The sequence below is a fragment of the Mytilus edulis genome, chromosome 10 (assembly GCF_963676685.1).
Source record: "Mytilus edulis chromosome 10, xbMytEdul2.2, whole genome shotgun sequence".
Taxonomy (NCBI): domain Eukaryota; kingdom Metazoa; phylum Mollusca; class Bivalvia; order Mytilida; family Mytilidae; genus Mytilus; species Mytilus edulis.
This window is the reverse complement of record NC_092353.1, coordinates 59146887-59170000: the sequence shown is the minus strand read 5'-3', so window position 1 is coordinate 59170000 and position 23114 is coordinate 59146887. Positions and strand designations below refer to the sequence as shown.

General features: G+C 32.2%; 1 protein-coding gene across 1 annotated transcript; it reads left to right on the top strand.

Annotated features, from left to right (window-relative positions):
• Positions 1–216: 216 nt before the first annotated feature.
• LOC139492863 (uncharacterized) lies at positions 217–22054 on the top strand. The gene is made up of 3 exons (XM_071281014.1): positions 217–652; positions 13963–14100; positions 18646–22054. Exons 1-3 carry the CDS (start codon positions 217–219, stop codon positions 20403–20405), a joined length of 2334 nt encoding a protein of 777 aa, XP_071137115.1. The 3' UTR covers positions 20406–22054.
• The last annotated feature ends 1060 nt before the right edge of the window (positions 22055–23114 follow it).

The window sequence follows — 23114 nt, the reverse complement described above, 5'->3', positions numbered from 1 at the left end:
GACTTTTAATAATAATATAATTGTGTTTTAGTTTTAATAACTTGCTTGAAAGACATTTAATCACTTATGAAATCACACTACTGTTCTATTTTTTTTTATAGAATAATGTTTGAATGATTCGAAAGGTTATGTACACGACATACTAATTCAAAGGATTTAAAGGATTTTTTTTTAACACCATTTCTCATTAGATGTGTTGTTCATTGGTAAATAAGAATGTACATCGATACACCAGTTAGTTTTATGTTTTTGCTTTGCATATTATCATCTGGGAATAGTCAAACTTTATCAGATATGAAACAACTTTACAGTGATATTTCAGCGAATCACCAAAAATCGTTAATTCCAAATTCGGATTTCTCTTCTCCGTTAGAAATAACATTGCAATTTCATTTGATGACAATCACCCAATTTCGAGAGGTGGAAGAGACTTTGCAGATAGTGGCTGGAATAACAGCCTTCTGGACTGATGGTGAATTTTCATGGACACCTTCTTCGTATGGCAATGCTGAATATGTAATAGTGCCACAAACAACCGTTTGGACACCAAAATTAGTACTTTTAAATTCTGTTGGTACATTACAACCTTTGGGATTAGGTAATGAACTGTCTGTGACAATCAATTACAATGGCTCTACGACTGTATCGCTTGGTGAGATATTATCATCAAAGTGTAGTACAAATATATACAAATTTCCTTTCGATTCACAAACATGTGAACTACGGTTTGCTGCCTGGGGTGTTTATGCGAGGGACATACGTTTGTTAGCAGTTTCAAACTCCATTGACTTATCCTCCTTCACACCAAACTCTGATTGGGATTTGGTATCGAATATTGTGACATATTATTCAACTGGATATTCTATTTTTAAAATTGAACTAACACTGAAACGTGCATCGTTATATTACACAGTAATAGTGATTTGTCCTTTCATTTTATTTAGTATTTTAAATCCATTGGTATTTTTACTTCCGGTTGAGGCTGGAGAACGTATTGGACTTGCAATGACAGTATTACTATCTTATACTATTTTTCTGTCCATGGTGCAAACGTCTATACCTGCAGCGTCAAATCCAATGAGTCTTTTACTAATCATAATGATAGCGACTATATTGCTGAGTGGAATTATTGCTATTATTACCATTTACATAACATCACTTTATTACAGAGAGGAATCGACAAAAATGAACATTCTTTTGAAATTTATCGGGAAAAAATGGCAAAGGGGTAACAGAATTACCCACGTCAAGCCGATGTGCAAAGATGGCGAGAAGGACAATCTGAAAAGTAAAACTGATATATTTATAACGTGGAAGGATGTGTGTGACGGACTGGATAATATCATGATGGTTATGACGTATTCTGTCACTGTGGTTCTTGTTTGTGCCTATTTTATAACTATATCTGTATAATCATTCATGTTATATCCTATTTACAATATGGAGTGAGTAATATTTGCAAATACATCATACTTATTTAACTTATATTAAGCGATTGCTGCTTGAAGTTTGGTCGACTGAAGTTTGTGGAGCGGAATTTAAATCTAAAATAAGAAAAAGAGTGTTATCGCAAGCTATCTAACTTTGAGCTTTCATCATAAAGGTTAGGTATTGAAATTGTTATAGCAACTTAAAGAGTTCATTTAAATTTGAAGGATGCTTTGTTCTGTCAAGCTGTCACGTTTTTTTACAATGGGTTGAACATTCAATATCCATTTTCATTCTTGTCTGTCTTGTATAGTTGTATTGATGTGATTACGTACGATACAGTCAAAGAGAGTCTAAGAACCCAAAATTTTATTTGAATATACTGTCGAATCATTTCTGTTCGTGGGTCCCAATTTCCGTGGATAAATGAAAACTTGCATGTTTAAATTTGTGAATACATTTTGTATTTGATTTCGTGGTCTTGCCGAAGTCTGCATACAAGCCTATAGAATTTAAAGTAGTCGCAAAGTTGCGGTTAACTTTACTCTTGATAGAAACAATGGTTCAATGAATCGACAAGTGGTCTATGGCGCTGGACATAGTAAACACGGTGTTGTCATGATGTCACACAAGAAGGGGTTCGAATCCCGTTGATTGAAGAATAAAAATGTGCAGATTTAACATTTTTGGGCTAAACTTAAGTTACTGTAGACATACATTTTTTGGTGTACATTTATATAGCAAAGGTAACACCTCCCAAGTAAAACGTCCTCTTTTGAAGATCAAAGTCTATCATTACACTGTATACTATTGAATATCATTTGAATTATATACATGTACCAGTTGTTCCAAAACCGTTCTAATTACAATCAAAGAGGCAGTATGTAAATTGACAAAGGACTTGTCCAGTTTATCATAAATCTTCTATAATGATAATACCGATTTTGGAACAACTAATACATGTCTATAATATACTGTTGATAATACGGTTCTAGTCCAATACAATTATTTCCAGATCGTGCCTTATCTAGTATGTGCATTAGATATCTAGATTTACTTGACGTACACGAATGGACATAACTTTGATTTCTCGCGTATTATTTACAACAAGTGAACTGGTGTTCATAATTATTGTTTGCTATGAGAATTACACAAGTTTGATCTGCTTTGGGATATTTTATTTGGCATTCAAAGTTAAGGAACGAAACTTCAAGGAATTTTTGCCTGTAAATAAAAAGGCTGTTCTGATAACGGGATGTGATACAGGTAAGCCGTTACCATGTATTGGTCTGTATTTAACTACATCACACATTGGATTGAATGTTTCCGATATTTGTCTATCTTATAAGAAGATGTGTAGATTCCGCCAATGAGACTTCATCCAAATGACACGAATAAAACCTAAATCATATCTTGGTTAGCATACTGTATTGGCATACCAGACAGTGTCTATAAAAGAGAGGCACACCAGACAGTGTCTATAAAAGAGAGGCAAAACATACCACAGTGATATTCAAACTCATCAATCGCAACAAATGCCATGGCAAAAACACAAAAAAAGAGGAAAAAGACAAACAACACTACACAAAACACAACAAAAACTAATTATAAAAACTAAGTGACACGAACCCCACCAAAAACCAGGGGTGATTTATAAATATTAAAAGCGTCAATCTCATTTCACCCAGGGTTTACATACAGTAAACTTAAGTAGAGGCTTTAAAATATCTGCAATCACTTTTCTGTCATACGATTTGCGGCAACAAATAAGGAAACATTACCGTTGTTGTTTGTGGCAGATATCCCATAACGGTCAGTGCAAAATAAGAAAAGCTATGTATAAGTACTTACAATGAATGTTCTTATTTAAATGTTGATAATCGCGGAAAGTGACCTTGATTAGTGAAAAGGGAAAAAGGTTACCTTCTCCATGAAGACACATCATATTCTAAAGTGGTCCGTGTTGCCATTGTCCGAGTTGTCTTTATTTCCATCATGTTAATATTTTCATGTCGGTTACTTTTCTCTAGGATTTGGACACGACTTAGCTAACAGACTAGTCGGTGCTGGGTTTATTGTTTGCTGGTGTATTAAATTTCAATTAAAAAGGAATATGCGAACTAAGAAATAGGAATCTTAGAAACTTAAATGTTGTACAATTAAATCTAACAAAGACGGATGAAATAGAAAAAGCAGTTGCTACAGTTTCTGAGCAATGCTCCGCAACAAGTGAGTTTAAAATTACAATCCTCTATTCAATTAGTAAGCTTCGTTGATAGAAATATAGAAGTACTATGGACATAGTAAAAGATAACAAAAATAAAAGTACTATCGACTTAATAAAAGATAACAAAAATATAGAAGTACTATGGACATAGAAAAAAATAACAAAAATAGAGGTACTATCGACTAAGTAAAAGATAACAAAAATTAATGGCTTCAATTACAACACAATTAAGAAACAAACCGAACCAAATTAAAGGGGTATTTAGAAAAGCGAAAAATGTAGCTCGAAACAAGAAAGAGATACATTTTGAACGGGACAGGTTTACGATTCTAACCAAAACAGATATACACGTACAGTGAACAAAAATACAATGCTTTTGGCTATACAAACTAAATTAATTATTACACGATTAATGTTATGTTAATCGCCTTTAGATAATATAATACTATTAATTCGGATTATGTATTAAATTTAATAAACCTTCCAGAACCATTTTCGTTGTTAATTAACGCAAACAATTGATCTAAGATACCTGGGACGATCTCATTTCATATCGGATATCTTTTGTTTACCTATTGTACCTCGAACTTACTAACCCAGTGTCGGTCTTTTAGTTGAGGTTCTTTTTACAAAAAGTTTATCGGCCATGACTGATTAGACATGCCACCTCACAATCAGGGGGTCTAAAATAGGATCGAAGAATCAAAGAATCAAAGTGAACTTTGCTGATAATCTCCATTTAAAAATAGGACGGTATTAGAGTGGAAATCAAACCTGTCCGAAACTTAAAAATGGCTGCAATGCAAATTGACATACAATATAAGTACACAAATGTTTTACTTTTATAGATGGCTGTTTACATTACGATATATGTTAAGGTTCAACCTTATTTTTGTAGGGTATTCTTTATGGAATTTTCTAGCAAATCATTTCATTCAAGTGTTTATTCCATTTATATTTAACGTTTGTTCTCATTCGACCCACATTGCATCTCGTCCTAAATATATATGCATGTCATTTGCGGGTTGACGTTTAGGGAGCAACCAATCATTCAGCTTTATTAATCGACCTATATTGTTTTTACTCCTCAGTGTTAGTCTTCCCGTTTGAATGGTTTTACACTTTGTCTAGTAATTTTGGGGCCCTTTATAGCTTTTTGTTCGGTGTGAGCCAAGGCTCCGTGTTAAAGGCCACACATTGACCTATAATAGTTTACTTTTATAAAATTGTTATTTGGATGGAGAGTTCTCTCAGTGGCACTCACACCACATCTTCCTATATATATTTGTAAGAATCAGGCAATTTAGAAAAAATTCCAAACATGACCGAAAAAAAAACCCACCACCGACCTAATCATGCTATTTTGAAGGTATCTTCATCCTGAGTTAGAGTGGTAAGTTTTTCGCATATGCGTGTCTGGTAATTCGAAAAATCTCTAGATAACATTTAGTTAGAATGATAGCAAGTTACAGATTTCAAACTAAGCTCCCCTCAATTGGTAATTTCTAGTGCATTTCAATCAAATTAAATATTGAATTACCAGATCCGGAAAAGGACACGACCGCTCGTTGACCTTGAGTGGGTTTCTATATGTCATGTTTTTACCACTGCCTAGTTCTGGGGTAGATTGGAACCTGATCTGAAAGATTTCCTGTTTTTAGATATATTCGACTTTTTTAACCGAGAGTTTAAGTATATTTAATTAAATTAAAATTAATTAATAACACTGTCTGACAGACAGCATTTCGGGGACTCTCCCTCTAGTATCTTTCCTCCCTCTTTTATAGCTGACAATGCGGGGGATTTTCTAATTATTGGGAGCATTATGATGACCTATAGTTGTTAATTTCTGTGTCATTTAGTCACATAGTCTTCCTCATCGTTTCCCTCAATCTTATTCTATCACCTAGTCTGATCAAGTCTTGAATATAATTGATTAACCACCTAGTATAATATTTTTTGAACCAAACATAAAACATTTTGACCACTGATCATAAAGTTGTTTGTACTGAACATAATATTTATTTTACCGAACATAATGATCAGTCTACATAACATAATATTTATTTCACTCAACATAATGATAACAGTACTGATTATAAAGTGTGTTTGACCACTGAATATTTGTGGAACTGCTGATTTGTTTTTGAATTAATGTCACATGTATTGTTAGTATTATTGTTATTTTCAGTTGAATTTATACTTCTAGCCTTCTTCTTAGACTTCTTTCTTGTTGTTTTTTTTTGCTTTCAGAATCATTAAGTAAACTAATGTCCTTACGTTTAGCTCTTTTTCCAGGCAATATACATCATTTATCCAAGGAAATCACATAATTAAGGTACCGGACAATAAAAAAATACGTCTGTCACCTGCCATATTGTATCCATATTCATAATTAAAGAAACACGATATACAGTACTCTAGGTATCCCACAGTGTGATATGTGTTAACAAAAAAACACAATAAATGAAATAAAACAATTGTTTGTATTTTAAGAGGATACCCAACACTTTGACTAAAATAGATTTGGGGTCCTTTAATTCTCATAAAATTTTGACAACATATTTACTTTGACCTGTTAAAATTTTTTTTAAATAATTGCAAAAAATTTGAACACACAATTTTCAGGAATAATTTCATTGAATATAAATTATATCAGTTTGAAGACCACTGGTATTGATCATTTAGAAGCTTGATTTTACTAATAGTACATGTTATGTGATTAAATTCTGCAGCTTATTTTTAAAGTGTTAACTCCCTTAGGTGTTCCATACCCCCTTAATAAGACATACACTCGGCATCGTATATAATGGTTACCCAATGTTTACATGAAATATCAAAGTAGTTTTTAAACCGGTTTAGGTGTACATACATTAAATTATGATCAGACCTTTTAAACAGAACAAATATCAAGGCGATTTAAACTTTTAAGCTGGTGATAAAAAAATATTTGCGTATCAATATCTCATAGAGTAAAGTAATAGTTGACCATATAAACATAAAACGACAATTTATTAATTTGAATTATATTTATTTATATAATTTTCATATTTGTTATGTTTAAGGATATTTAAAGACCACATAAGGCAATAATGTGTCTACGACGCTAGAATATTGATCAAAATAATTCGTTTGTCAATATAATTTAAAAATGATGATTTGAATTCATTATCCTTCGTACGATTTCAAAACCAAACTGTTACAAATGAATTACCAAATGAAAGTTTGCTTAGTTTATTGACTATTAAAAAAATCCTCATCTACCAAAGGGACATTCAAACAAATAAGCTGACAACGCCCTGACTGAAAAAAGAAAAAGAAAAAAGAAGACCAACAGACAAACAGACAAACAACATAATACGCTATTCGAAATAGCAGTTTTACTTTTCCAGAATTACAAATACTGCTAAGTAATCATTTGAATACAGAAATAATCAGTAACTGTTGTATGAATAAGTTTAGATGCTTAATGAACGTTTCAATTGTTTTATATTTGACATTTCTGGGCCTTTCATAGCTGATTATGCGGTATGGGCTTTGCTCAATGTTGAAGGTCGTACGGTGACTTATAGTTGTTAATTTCTGTGTCATTTGGTCTCTTGTGAAGAGTTGTCTCATTGGCAATCATATCACATCTTCTTTTTTATAATTATTCTCGTTTTACCATATAGAAAAAAAAATCTCAATTTTTCCCATCACTTTGGTTAAACAAATAACGTGAAATACAGAAACGTAAATCTTCGTAATGAATTTTAAAGTAATAAAAGAAAAGATTTAAAAATTTACAATTTTAAAGTAATAAAAGAAAAGATTTCACAATTTTCAGATAACGGTTTTATCGTGTTAAAGTATTTAGTTATAAAAAAAAGACATGATGTATACGTAGAAACGACAAATATTCCAAGACGGTATTACTTTGATCTTTGGTGTATTAATTTGGCTGCATTATTGTACAGGTCAGTTTCCCCATAAAACTCATTCCATTTGTTTTAAGATGTTGAATAAGAATACGATTGATTATATTACCTAACAAATCAGAATACGATTGATTATATTACCTAACAAATCATTACACATTCAATATATATTCAGAAAAAAAAATTATCTGATAAAAAGTTCGATCCAAGCTCAATATCTCGGTTTCCCGAGAAATCTGTAAAAAACGAAGTTAACCTGTTGGAAGTTCTTCAATATTTAACACGAGGGCACCGCGACATTTTTTAGGTGGAAATGGTACCATTTGTTTATATCTTTATTGATTTGTTCATCGTAATACACTTTTCGGCTAAAGTATACCAAAATGTACATACAAGAAGAGGAGGAGATCTCAGGTACCTGAAATGGGAAAGCAAAAACTGCTGTGCTAGTATCGGTCGTCGTGCTATTCATACATTGTAGTAAGTGAAAATTAGTTGATAAGTTTTACTTGGTGATATCGTGATCGAGGAAAAGAGAACAGCTGAATTGTGGCTAAAGTTGGATCAAATAAGTGGTCATTGATGACACAGATTTCCACAACAGTCATCCGGCTTCCTTAAACCTTTCGAACGGATGACTACAACTTTACCACTTGGTAACCTTCATTCAATTTTGCAAGCACCAATCCTCTTTCAGAAAAAAATGACAGGGAATGCAAGCTGTCGAATATCGTACATATGTACTTCATATGTAGTGCTTTTGGAATGTTATTACATTGTAAAGAAACATTCACTATTGGAAATATGAAATCATTCTTTATGACGTAAAGTTTTGTTCCTATATGAAAATTATTGTAAATTTTCTATATGTAAGTCAAAAAAATATAAAGCAGAGATTTGACTATATCTTTTTACTATTTATTTCATAATAAACTCATCATAGATACCAGGATTATATTTTGTATTTACGTCAGACGAGCGTTTCGTCCACAAAAAAACTCAGCAGTGACGCTCGAATCCTAAAAAACGATTGGAATGGATAAATGCATCATAGTCACTATAAACTTTTATCGATATAACCGCTACTAACGTAAAATTAAAGGAATATGCTAGCGTGTTTTTATTCTTCATGAGAATCTTCTGCACGAAATCAGTCTCATATATGAATAAAATAAGATGTCGTCAAAAAGAGGACCACAGCTTGTTTCCATAAGAATGCCGGTTGTTAATTAAAGACGTCCTTCAATCACTTTCTCTAAATTTTAAATAATAAATATGCATTTTTCGAATTTGACTTCCTGTAAATTCTTAACTGCCTTTTTATACGGTATTGTTTTTGCTCATTGTTGAAGGCCGTGTTGTTGCCTATAATTGCTTACATCCACTTCATTTGAACTTTGGTGGATAGTTGTCTCATTTGCAATCATACCCCATCACCCTGTTTTATAACCAACAGCTGTGTTTTAACCCTAGTAGTCCCAACTGTTAACCAGTCTTTAACTGCGGGAACACTGCAGTCTTTGGAATAAATGAAACATATGTTGACCACATAACCAGTTCATAACTATTTTTTTTCTCTCTCACATTATTTTTAAAAATTATTCTATTGTTTAAACTGCAAATAAATATTCTGTAGACAGTCAAATGATTCGACTGATTGCTTTAATAATGTATCAATATTGTATCCATTCGTTTTCCATATTGGTAAATCAGGACATTATTCAGAACAATTTTTAAATGGAACCGACTTTAATTGTTTTGTTCACCTTTGAAAGGAGATTAAAATTTGTATTAAATTATAATGGAAACGATTAATATAAGATTTGAGTCGAAATCAAAAGGTTTACATCAAATATGTCATGAATAACTACTTTGCGATATTGTAATTCGTACAATGAACACAGCAATATTAAAAGAAAAAGCTATAAAACAGTTAAAGGGTGACACATTCTAAATGAAGTTCACAAATATAACTATAACATGACACTATAACAAATGTGTTCCACACCCTAGATTAAACTTTGTGTTTGTTTTAAATAGAAATTAGACAATGTATGAAGCATATTAAGGTGGTACTCAACACCTTGACTAAAATTAGTTTGGCTCGTTTAATTTTCATTGTTTTTAACAAAATATTTACTTGGACCCTTTGACAAAAAGATAAAAATTTAAAAACAAATTTGAACAAACTATTTCATTAGAAAAAAATGCATTGCCATGGCGTTGTCAGTTTGTTTTACATTTATGAGTTTGTCCCTTGTGTATCTTTTGTCCCTCTTTTATATGTACAAACACTAATTTTGATCATTGGGAAGCTTAATATTTCCTTAACAATACAACGTAATTTAAACGTTTAGCTGATTTTACAGAGTTATATCCCTGTAGTGTTAGGTACCACCTTAAAAGTATAGGAGGTCAACAACAATGTCTCGTTTATGTTCAAAAGTGTTATATGACAATTGCTTTACGTTAATAGGAATCAAGAAAAAAACATTCTCTAATTTTCATGCTTTTATTAAATTTCTCGATCGGTCTGAGTAGCATATTTCTCATCCTTAGAGATATCCTTGATCTCAGCAAATGATTGGTCGAAATTAAATTATGACTTCAAATGCTCTTAAATACTTCTAAATTTCCTATTGCGACGTCAAGAAAAAAAGGCGACCATGTCTGATGACGTTACGTATAAAGAACACAACTTTGTGCAAATCTTTGAAAAGAAAGAATAAAGTTGCTTTTAAAAATCATTAGAGAAACAAATTCCATCATTATGAATCGTGTATTACGATATTTCTCCACTCTCTATAGTTAAATTTTATCTAAATTTTAATTATTCAAAAAGCTCAACAAGCTTCGTGCTTTAAATATTGAAATCTAACTTTCTTGAGTGGAGAACACTAAAAGTTATAACATATTTACCCGATGAATGGGAGGTTTTCTGCTGACGCTCTTAAATTGAAACAAATTATTCAACAGTACTTTAGATCTGATAAAGTCCGCCAGACAAACTAAAATATAGTAAAAACATATAGTATAGATGGAATCAGACCGCTATGTTTTGCCATATTTTGTTATCCCGGAGCTTTTTGTAGCTGACTTGATATCAAATTAAAGTTTAATTCATTATTGTAGGACGCACGCTACCTTTTTTTTTAAATCAAGTCGTGTGAATTGATTGGATAGTTGTTTATAAGGCAACCAACTTATATCTGCTTATTTTTATAGTTGGATTTACGTTCCCACTTCTCTATTACTTGTAACTTAGCCTAGATAAAATGATTTTGACATCCTTTGTCTCATTTTTATATAAACCTATCATTTTAAGGTTGTTATTTTGAACTAAAATGTGAAATTCAGATATTGTATAATTGACTTGAATTTGAATGCATACTGCATATTAATTAATCATTACAACTCCAAAAATCCCTCTGACTAAATAAAAGCAAAGGATTCATATCTATGCTCTATGATGCATGTATTGTATAAGTCTGATTTATCTTTAAGGTGGCACGGTAGTATATTCTGGTCCATAGGAATACCGACAGCCTTTTTAGAATTTTCAACACTTTCTAACACTGCCCAATATTCTACGTACATATTTAACTGAAGTACTACATTATACTATTCAGAAATTAGTATGAATATGTATGATGATCGTTTGCTTTATTTACTATCTTTATAAACATAAGGACACTGGTGATTTACGGTCTTGTGTCATGCAGTGAATATAAAATTAAAACATTTCTCAAACACTTATTTTCACCTGTATGTTAAATCATTTCATATTTTTCACACCTGATTCATCCCTCAATTTGGGAACGTAGGTTCAGAAGATGCTGTATTTGTTGTCCAATTACACTGTTCAAATACATGTCTTAAGAAGGGTACACAAAAGAGCAACATAAAGGAGTAGGTCCAGTAAGACCCCTTTTTGGCCCCAAAATATAGCAGTTTTACAAAATTGTTAAAATGTATACTTTTAGTTATTTATTGGACAGTAGAATGCTTCCGCTACATAAATATGGGCTGTTTTTGACAATGCTATGTACATATATCGAGTACTAGCACCATGCTAAATTACTGAAATCTTCACAATTCTATCATTTTGGTTGAATTTTAGACGGTTTCCGTGTAAAACAAAAGTGGCCGCATTCGTGTTCATTCAAAATATTTAAATGTAAGTTGTATTTGATGATAATACATAACATATATAAAGGTTGAGGATGAACACGGATGCGGCCACTTTCATTTTTGACAAAAACCATCTTAAAAGTGACATTTTTCAGCATATTTGGTAGATTTTTCATATTTGAGCTTTAATGGGAGCGATTTTAATGACTAAATTAGTTAAAATCTTTCACATAAATTATTTGAATCAAATTAAATAGACACTTAAGTGATTAAAAAGTGGTCAACACCTTTCGTCAGATAAACCTGAAATTTGAGGCCAAAATCGGTCCTTTCGGAATGTATATACTACCGTGCCACCTTAAACTGTTACTGGTAAGTAATGACAAAAGAGGAACGAAAGATACCAGAGGGACATTCAAACTCATATTTCAAAAATTATACACAACACCATTGCTAAAAAAGAAAAAAAAAACAATAGACAAACAATAGTACACAAAACACAAACAGAAAACTAAAAAATGAGCAGCACGAACCTCACCAAAAACTGGCGGTGATATCAGGTTCTCAGGAATGGAAAGTAGATCCTGCTTCAAATGTGGCACCCGTCGTGTTCTTCATGTTAGTACCAACCTGGTAATAAGTCTAATTCAGTAGATCACATTCGGGAAAAAGGTACGGGATTACAATGTAGCAACAATAATATTATATCGTTTCTTATTCGTTGCAATTGTTACGGTGATGGATACTGTAGTTGAACATTTTTGATGAAATATAATAAATATATAAATAAATAAATAGTCAGAAGTAAAGAGCCTTGGAAAATATTGTTTGTATTCCATGTTCTATAAAGGAGTAGGGGTGATAAGGCCCTTATTTGGTTTTAATTTTAATGCAAATTTATCATCCATATTTTTAAATGTGTTCAAACTAGACTACGGTACAAGATATTCAGAAAATAAAAACAAATTTCCCATTGAACGAGTTAAAATGGCAACAAACCAAGACACAATTTGCCTATTTTGTAAAATTTCTTGATTTTAGACCGAGTTGTCTAATAAGGAAACTATTTGTCTGTTTACTTGTATCAATTGCGTTGCAAACACTTTGTGACATTTAAAACTTTCATGTGATGGTGTTATATGTGTCGAATCTCATTAACCATTCAAAGGAGTTGGTTCACTAACTCATAATCTTGGCCCTAAAAATCAGATTTTTTTTCAACGAAAATGTATTGTAAATTTGATGAAAACATATGCTCAATAGTTTCGCAGCTAAAAAAAAATTTCACCAATTGCCTCAATTGTGACGTCATAATGTAGGTAAATTTTGTAAAATTTGTTTTCTTTTTTTTGCAGAATTCTGAAAAATTTATGACAGTTTTCTGCAAAATTAACAGTGAGGACATCCTTCGCCACAATTTTTTTTTTATACCATATTTTTTACTTTTCAACAAACAATTCAATGGACGAGAAGTGTCGCCACATATAAAATCATGAAATGAGGTTGAAAAAGTTAGAAATTTCCAAGAAAACGGATGAAAATGATTTTTTTTCCTATTTCTGGCATTATCTATATAAATATGAAGCAGATGTAACTTTAACTTAATATACTTTCAAATATCATACGTTTAACAATACATACACACCATATTTACTTTGATAATAAAAGTTTAAAAAAGCACCTTTACATGACCGTTTATAGGGGTTCCTGGCTCTACTCCTTTGATGTAACCGAGTTTAATATATTTTCAAGTGTTCCTTGTCTATTTATATCATGTCAACTTTCATTATTTTTTTTCTTTTGACTACGGTTGATAATTGTTAATATTATATCGATCGAACGTGGTATCAAGTAAAATATTTGATATAGTTATGACAATATTGTTTTCATTCTAGACTTTTAATCGTATATACATGAACCTCTAAATGTCTATGATAACATAAACAACTCAATAACATTTTATTGGATACATACTTAAAACGTACTAGATCGTTATCGAAAGCAACATATTTAAAAACATTAAAATCACGAAAGGCTGCATTATTAAAGTGGTTATTCAAATGGTTTTTCGTTTATTTGGGAACATAAGCTGTGTCAGTTGTTCAGTTATAATGGATATTGGTAAAATTATCAGAATGTTTCTATTTTTTCTTTTTTTGAGCCATGTTCATGGTCAGACGTCGTCAAATATCAAACAATTATACGCTGACATTTTTACAAGCTACCAACCATCAATTCTTCCAAATTCTGATTTTTCAGCACCTTTAGAAATAACACTGACACCATATTTGATGACCATTACTCAATTTCAGGAAGTTGAAGAAACTCTGGACATGGCTATAGGAATAATAACGTCCTGGGTTGATGATGGATTGTCGTGGACTCCGTCCTCATATGGTAATGCGAAACAAATGGCTCTGTTCCGCAATATTTTTTCCGGACGTATTTCCGTGTTTGTTCCGATCTTTAGTTTTATCTCGAAATCAACTTCCGGGGCGTTCAGGAACGCAGTCTTTGCAGTACACCTTGATGAATTTTACCGATAACAACGATTTGCAATGACACAATACAGTGTACCATTCAAGTAGAGATGTTTGAGTTACTTGGTTGAAGTTCTCATAATTGTAAGTATATGATTGACAGTTCTGTATGCGTCGTTCTTTATTTTCAGGGTACATTTCTTCATTTTTTGGCACATTTTTTTTCGCGCCGGGTTTGCCGTTAATTGTCTTTCAGTTTCATTTTCTGACCAGTAACGTCAAATTGATAAGTTTTGCACAATGGTTTAAAAAACTTGAATTTGTCAGGGTTCTAGGTAGGAATTTACCTGAGTATGTCCCAAGTGAATGACAATGAATGTAGTAAATAGAAAAAAAGAGATAGACTTTAAAAGAGTAAATGTGCATGGGTCAAAATTGCACACAATACATGTACATGGAAAAAAATTATCAATGATCAGGCCTTTTATTCCCGTTCTTTATCTTGATAGTCCCTGGAGGGTTTTCAACAATGAATGAATTATTCATACCCTACAACAAGGTCAAGAAGGCGTCTAGTGCGAGATTACTCTGACATCCAATGGCTGATTTGCCTGACAAGCTGGGCCTTGGTCCCTAGCACCCACTTCAGTGGTATTTAAAGTATTGTACTGTGAGTAAATTAAAGGTAAAAAAAATATTACTTCTAAGTCTAAACTAAAGTTAAAATAGAGAATGGAAAGTTTAAACACGTTAAAAAACCTAAACAGTCAGGTCCTTCATTAATCAGTAGGTACACAATGTATATATGTAAGCGTACTTTCATTCCACCATGTTTTTATTCCGGGTAGCTGTTTTTCCCATGAGAATATTGGATGTAAATAGTGTGAAAGGGTCGATCTTGATATTGTTGTTTTTGTTTATTTTAGACCGATTTATTGTTTACATAAATAAAAGGATAAAATTTGATTTCCAAGGAACCAGTTTAAATAATCTGAGTCAATCTAATGAATAATGAGTACTAAAACACTTCATCAATGTATGGATATAAAGCACTAGGGTAATCAATCCTGGTATAAAATAACTAGCTATAGTGCAATCATTCTGGTACAAAATCACTAGTGTAATCATTCCTGGTTCAGAAACAAAAGTGTGAACATTCCTTGGACGAGAACTCTCCATTTATTACATAGATCAACTATGCACGTTTCAATTACATGAAAAAATATCAATAAGCCCAATTTTATATATATTTCCCCTTCAAAAAAGCTTTTTTAGAATGTTATAGTGACTGGTGGATGTTTTACACTGGACCAGGATAAAAAAAAACCTAGAGAATTTTTGTTGGTGGATAAAAATCACTAGGTATTTTATTCCTCCGGATAAAGTGCACTGGCAGAATCAAACCACTGTTACAATATACACATTAAATGGTGCAAGAAAATTGATACCGTTAATTTTATTAAAACTACACTAAAATGTAACAATGAGGTATAAGCATGATAAGAACAGGGTGGTGCTGATATTGAAATTACAATCACACAAGATCATTATCTGTTAATTAGGAAAAAGATAATCAAAATGAAATTAAACATGTTAAAGCCGTTGTAAAAAAAATTGTAATGAAGGCATGAATTTATACTTTTGAAGTAAAAATTGTTAAAAATTTTCAAGGTAAGGGTTGAGCTGAAAAATTTACGGTGGAGTAGCTCCACCATTAAATATCCTCTGGTGATCCATAATTAACTACAGTAACTACTTGTATATTCATGAAATTTGTATGGCACCAATTTTTATACAACCCCAAAAAAAATTTGGGATCGTATAATGGTATAATGTCGTCGTCTAAGTCGCCTGCGTCGTCGTCGTAAGAAAACACATTGGTTTCCGGATAATAACTTTAGTTTAAGTAAATAGATCTTTATGAAATTTTTTCAGAAGGTTCAATACCACGAAATGAAGGTTGGGATTAATTTTGGGGATGAAGGTCCCAACCGTTTAGGAATTAGGGGCCCAAAAGGGGCCCAAAACAAGCATTTTCCTAGTTTCAGGATAATAACTTGTGTACAAGTATTTCAATTGCTCTGAAATTATATCACAATGTTTAAAACCACAAGTAGAAGGTTTGGATTCATTTTCAGGGTTATGGGGCCAAAGTTTAGGAAAACAAGCATTTTTCAAGCTTCCAGACAATAATTTAACTTGTGTGTAATTGTATGGATCTCTCTGAAATTGTACCACAACGTACCATATAACAAAGGGGAGTCTGGGATTAAGTTTTTGGGTTAATTGCCCAAAATATGTAGGATTTAGGGGCCTTAAAAGGGCCAAAAAGAATCATGTTTCTAGTTTCCAAACAATCATGACGATAACTTGTGTTTAAGTGTATGGATCTCTCTGAAATTGTACTACAAGGTTCAATACTACAAAAGAAAGCATGGGAATGAGTTTAAGGGTTATTGCTCCAATGGGGGTTTGAAAAAGTGGGGGGGGGGGGATTTTTTGTTTACCATTTTTAAAGGGATTCCTTTTTTTTCAAAATTTTTTCAAATTTCAAATTTTGAAAAGTTTCAAGAAGAAATATTAAATTGCACAGTATTGTGCAATAGATTTGTTAGATCTTTGACCACATTAATTTTGTGACAAAAACCCATATTATGTAAAAAATTTGATCACAATGCAAATTCAGACAGTATCAAGCTTGAATATTGTGACCAAATTTGCCCACACTGTTCAGGGTTCGACCACTGGGGTCGTATATAGCTACCTGGTTTTTCCTGAAAAGGGCAGGGCGTTTAGAAAACAAGGCAGGGCGCCATACCATGCCAAAGCCCCCTTGTAGGAAATACTACATGTATTTTATGTAAATATGTCTCTAATGCATATGTAATTTCAGTATTGCTTTTAAATAAAATTAATGTGGCTAATTGAAACACTAAGTTTATAAAATTTCAACAAAACAACTGAATGTCAAAATTTTTAACCTTAATTTTCTCAAAAACAAGTACAAATCCTATATGCTTCATTTCATGGCAATTCAATATGAAACTGCATTGACTCCCCTTAAATGTGTTTTCTTAAACATGTTTTACATGATTTGCATAATTTACATGATTTTTAGTTCACCTGGACCGAAGGGCCGTGAGCTTTTCTCATCACTTGGCTTCCACCGTTGTCGTCGTCCGTCGTCGTTAACTTTTACAAAAATCTTCTCCTCTGAAACTACTGGGCCAAATTTAACCAAACTTGGTCCCAATCATCATTGGTGTATCAAATTTTAAAAATGTGTCCGATGACCCAGCAAACCAAACAAGATGGCCGCCATGACTAAAAATAGAACATAGGGGTAAAATGTAGATTTTGGCTTATATCTCTGAAACCAAAGCATTTAGAGAAAATCTGACATTGGGTAAAATTGTTTATCAGGTAAAGATCTATCTGACCTGAAATTTTCAGATGAATCGGAAAACTCGTTGTTGGGTTGCTTACATTGAATTGATAATTTTAAGGAAATTTTGCCTTTTTTGGTTATTATCTTGAATATTCTTATAGATAGAGATAAACTGTAAACAGCAATAGTCTTCAGCAAAGAAAGATCTACAAATAAGTCACCTGACCAAAATGGTCAGTTGACCAAATAAGGAGTTATTGCCCTTTATAGTCAATTTTTAACAATTTTCATAAATTTAGTAAATTTTTGTAAATTTTTACAAAATATTTTCCTCTTTAACTACTAGGCAAAGTTCATTTTAGATGGAGATAACAAGTGAAACTGCGAGCTACTGCTCACTGATGATACCCCCGCCGCAATATTAATAGTGTAAAAATATGCAAGTGTTCGGTAAACAGGAAGTTGTCGAGTGATGAATCTGAAAATGCATCACACGGTATAGCTGACTTATATAAATCCTGAAACCAAATTTCAGAAATCCTTGTATTGTAGTTCCTGAGAAAAATGTGACGAAAATTTTCAACTTGGCTATCATGTGTAAAATCAGACAAGTGTTCGGTAAACAGGAAGTTGTCAAGTGATGAATCTGAAAACGCATTACACGATGTGGCTGACATATATAAATGTTGATATCAAATTACAGAAAGGGTGGATGTGTAGTTCCTGAGAAAAATGTGACGAAAGTTTCATGGGACGGACTGACTGACTGACTGACGGACGGACTGATGGACGGACGGACTGACAGACAGAGGGAAAACAGTATACCCCCCCCCTTTTTTAAAGCGGGGGTATAATTATAAGCAGCAAGAATGTTCAATAAAGTAAGATTTACAAACACATCTCACCATCACCAAGATCACAGTGTTTTCATGAATCCATCTGTGTTCTATTGTTTGATGTGCACATAGACCAAGGTGAGCGACACAGGCTCTTTAGATCCTCTAGTTAATATGTACCTGTAACAAGTATCCTGATGTAAATTATATTTTTTCTTATGTATATTTATTCTTTCAGATTTGAAAATTTTATCAGAAGATCTACAAGAATCAGAAACAGAGGAACCACCCGATTTACATTCAAGTCTTCCAGAGTTAAAATTATGGAAAGTGACAAAACTTCAAGAGTGGTTAGAAAAACACAAATTGAAAAAGTCAGGATTAAAGGAAATATTGGTAAACCGGGTTTATCGAGCAATGTCTGGTTACATGGATTCAGATCCAGATAGCTCAGATGAGAGCTTAGGTGAGGATTTAATTCCTGTACATGAGATTTCAAATTGGAAGACACTAGACTTTAGTGACATTCCAAATGGTTTGGCCTCAAAAGATGTAGACGGTTATTTTCTCTACCAAAAAAACCCTACAACAGGAGCAAGATTGCACTTTGACCGACAAATGAAAAAGGCAAAACGACTATGCAATGAAGGGTTTATCAGAGATATACTATATAGTGATTTATCAGACTTTTGCTATATCAAGTCCAAGTGTTTACCCTCTATGAAACAGTCTGTTAGTATTGGGACATCTGGCATGACTGCCAAATTTTATAGTTTAAATGTATGCCTAGGTAGAAAATTTGGAAATATCTTCAATGCTAGATGCAACTGTAAGGCAGGTGGGGCTGGTCTCTGTGCGCATGTAGGTGCTTTACTGTATACTTTAGTTAAAACCAAAGATTCATGCACATCAAGTGAGTGTACTTGGGATCGTCCTAGACCTCTACAGCGAAAGCCAAGTCCTGCAAGAGTCTGCGATATAACTTTTACTAAGACAGAAAAAGAAACACAAACAAAAAAAGTCCGACCATATCCTGGAATATACCAAGCTGGACCTATTAAGGAGATTCAGAATGAGACTTTTCTAGATGACATTTTAAAAGGGTTGGAGAATGCATATCCACAGTGTGTTTTATATCAGACACTTAGGTTTGAAAATGCAAATATTGATCCTTTTTTGGAATTGTTCTACCCGGACTATATGTTTTGTGACTTTGTAAGTCTTACACATGATACCTGTGTTAAAGACTTCACACACTTTTTTGACAACCTAAAAGTTACAGATGCAATTAGTCAAACCCTTGAAGAGGGAACAAGAGGTCAAAGTGTAAATACAAATTGGATAAAGGCTCGAAAAAACTTAATAACAGCATCTGTTATGGGAGAAGTTTATAAAAGAAAAAAGCTTGTGCCAGACAATTTGTTGAAAAAAATTTGTGGCTATGTGACTGTTCCAGATAGGGTCAAGAGCATAAAGTATGGACGCAAATATGAATCGGTTGCTGTAAGTCAGTACATTCAGAAACATACAAAGGAATGTGGAAATACTACAGTCGAGTCTCGTGGACTATTAGTCAACCCCAAATATCCCTTTTTAGGGGCTAGCATCGATTCACTGGTCACTTGCAACAAATGTGGTGTTGGCTTAGTTGAAGTAAAATGTCCGTATGGCTCAGACAGTAAAAAGGAACCATGGAGGAATAAAACTCCAGTTGAGTGTGCCAAAGATACCAACTTCTGTTGCAATGAAGTAGATGGACAACTTGAATTAAAAGACACAAGTAATTATATGTATCAGGTTCAGGGTCAGTTAGGAGTGTATGAACTGAACTGGGTAGATTTTGTAATTTGGACTAAAAAAGGTATCAGTGTAGAGAGAATTAACTTTGATGAATCTACATGGAATTCTATGTTGCAAAAGCTCAAAGAATTTTATATTGGTTGTGTTATACCAGAAATATTTACAAGGAGAGTAGAACGGGGGAAACCACTGTATTAGAATTTAACTTGTTAACTACCATTTTGACTATCAGAAACCTACTTTAATATACATGTATATCCAAAATAGCTGATATAAATATAAACAGCAATAAATGTTCCCTTACTTTTTTAAAAGGTGGTACTGAACACCTTGACTAAAATTTATTTGGCTCATTTAATTTCATAAAATTTTTACAAAATATTAACTTTGACACTTTCATGACTTTGACAAAAATATAAAAATTTCCAAAAAACTTTAACCACACACTTTATCAGAAAAAAATCATTGAATATATAGCAGTTTGACAAATATTAATTTTGATCATTGAGAAGCTTATAAATAATTTTTAATTCCTAGTAATTATTCACACATTTGTCCTTTAGTCTTTTTAATACTATACGGTAGTTATCATGGTTAAATCATACCACAAACAAATTTTTCTATGACTATTATCTCTCATTTTTTGGCACTTGTATACATGTAAATGAAACAAACATAAAAACATCCAAAAACTTTGATCATGTTAATGGCAATAGTTTATAGCATAAAGCATTATGGAGTAATTCTTTTATTAAGGTAGAAAAGATGTCATTGATGGATGAGTTGGTGTTTTATATTACATGTAAGTGGCAAATATTATCTTTACCTATCATGCCTATGGCATGTACATGTATGATATTGCAAGTACTCGACATGTCCGTTTACTCAAATAATTTGTTTGTAAACATGAATTGTTATTATATATATTATTAGCATGGGGCTATGACAGATGTATAAGTTTTACCAAAAACATTATGGGAAGAGCCATTGTTTAATGTAGTTTCAATTTTGCTTTATTTGATCAAAGCACTTTTATTTTCATGTCGTCGAAATGATTAATTTCTTATTTTAATATAAGTAGCATTTTCAAATTTTGGAAAGGCTTCAGAGTTTCAGAAACTATATATATATAATAATAACCTCTCACTACACATTTCTTTTATACTGGACCTATATATAAGACTTTCCATTGGTATGTACCAGTTGATTGTGCAGCATTGAGGCAAATTAAAGTTCATCTCGAGCTCTTATTCATATTTTTTATTTACTTTGGAAATTTTTTATTGAGGATTATTTTGATTTTTGAGACTTTTACATTATGATTTTTTAAATTAAGTTTTTTGAAATTAAGTTTTTATGATTTAGGAGTTTTAACATTTATTATTTTGACATTTAAGGAATAACTGTAATATTTTTTCTGTCTATGAAGAAATAACATAAAAATTTGGTGCAGACTGAATAACCACGTACAAATGTAGCGGGTTATTTTAAAGTGTACACCACATATTTTATGTTATTTCGAATAGACAGAAAAAATATTACAGTTATTTCTTATAATTTAATTCTAAATTTCATTTTAAACCGGAGTAAATCATGAAAAAATGTCACGGTCACATGACTATATTATGTCTATGGGCTGATAAACAAAACGACGTCAGCCAATCAGAAGATGCGTTACATCCAAAATCAAATTATTGTAAATTGTAAGAAATATTTTTTCCCCCCATATTTTTGTACTTAAATGAGAATCTTATTATTGCTGTATGACATTGTTTATTAATTGATTTGTTATCATGGTTATCATCATTCATCAAAGGTGTTATTGTTAATTAAATTATTTAAACCTTCTTGGTGTTTTATCATGTTTATCATAGATGTCGGAAGATGTGGTATGAGTGCCAATGAGACAACTCTCCATCCAAATAACAATTTATAAAAGTAAACCATTATAGGTCAATGTACAGCCTTCAACACGGAGCCTTGGCTCACACTGAACAAAAAGCTTTAAAGGGCCCCAAAATTACTAGACGTGTAGAACCATTCAAACGGGAAAACCAACGGTCTAATCTACATGTATATAAAAAACCGAGAAACATGTATAAATTACATAAACAAACGACAACTACTGTACATCAGATTATGTATGCCTATCAGAACATTGAGTCTAGCTATAGACTCATGATACTGACCTCTTGTCCCTTTGTTCAGGTACAATGTACATGTACATACTATTTAGCCCCTCTTCTTATCTTATTATATTTGTTGAATGAAATGATTGTATGATACATGACTGCCTGGTCGGTTCATCTCAGTTGCAGGGTTCAATAGTCAAAGTTAAGTTTTCATGGTTAGTATAAATGAAATAAATATTAATAAAAAGATGTGGTACATGATTGCCAATGAGACAATTTTCCACATGAGACTAAATTTAAATGTCACAGAAATTTACAAAGACCTGTATGATCTTCAATAGTGAGTGAAACCCATATTGCATAGTAGGATATAAAAGGCCATAACCATGCTAACTGACAAATGTAAAACAATTGAAACCAGAAAACTAATGACCTGATTTATGTACAAAATAAAGAAAACAAACAAAAATAAAAGAAGTCATGCCAAAACATAAATCCAAGAACCATAACTCTGGACAAAATCATCAGACTTAAGACAAAATTCGAAATTGAAAGGAATCGAGTCATTATAAAATTATATACATTACCAAATATCAAATCAATATCTTCATGAACAAATAAATAAAAAAGAGTGAGAAACTGATAAGGCGGACTGACAGATGGACAGACAAACTGTTTACACCTAAAATTTCTCTCCAAAATACACATCTGTTGAGCATGTTGAGGATGGACATGGCGGATGAAAGTGAATTCAAAATAAATGAGGCAGGAACTG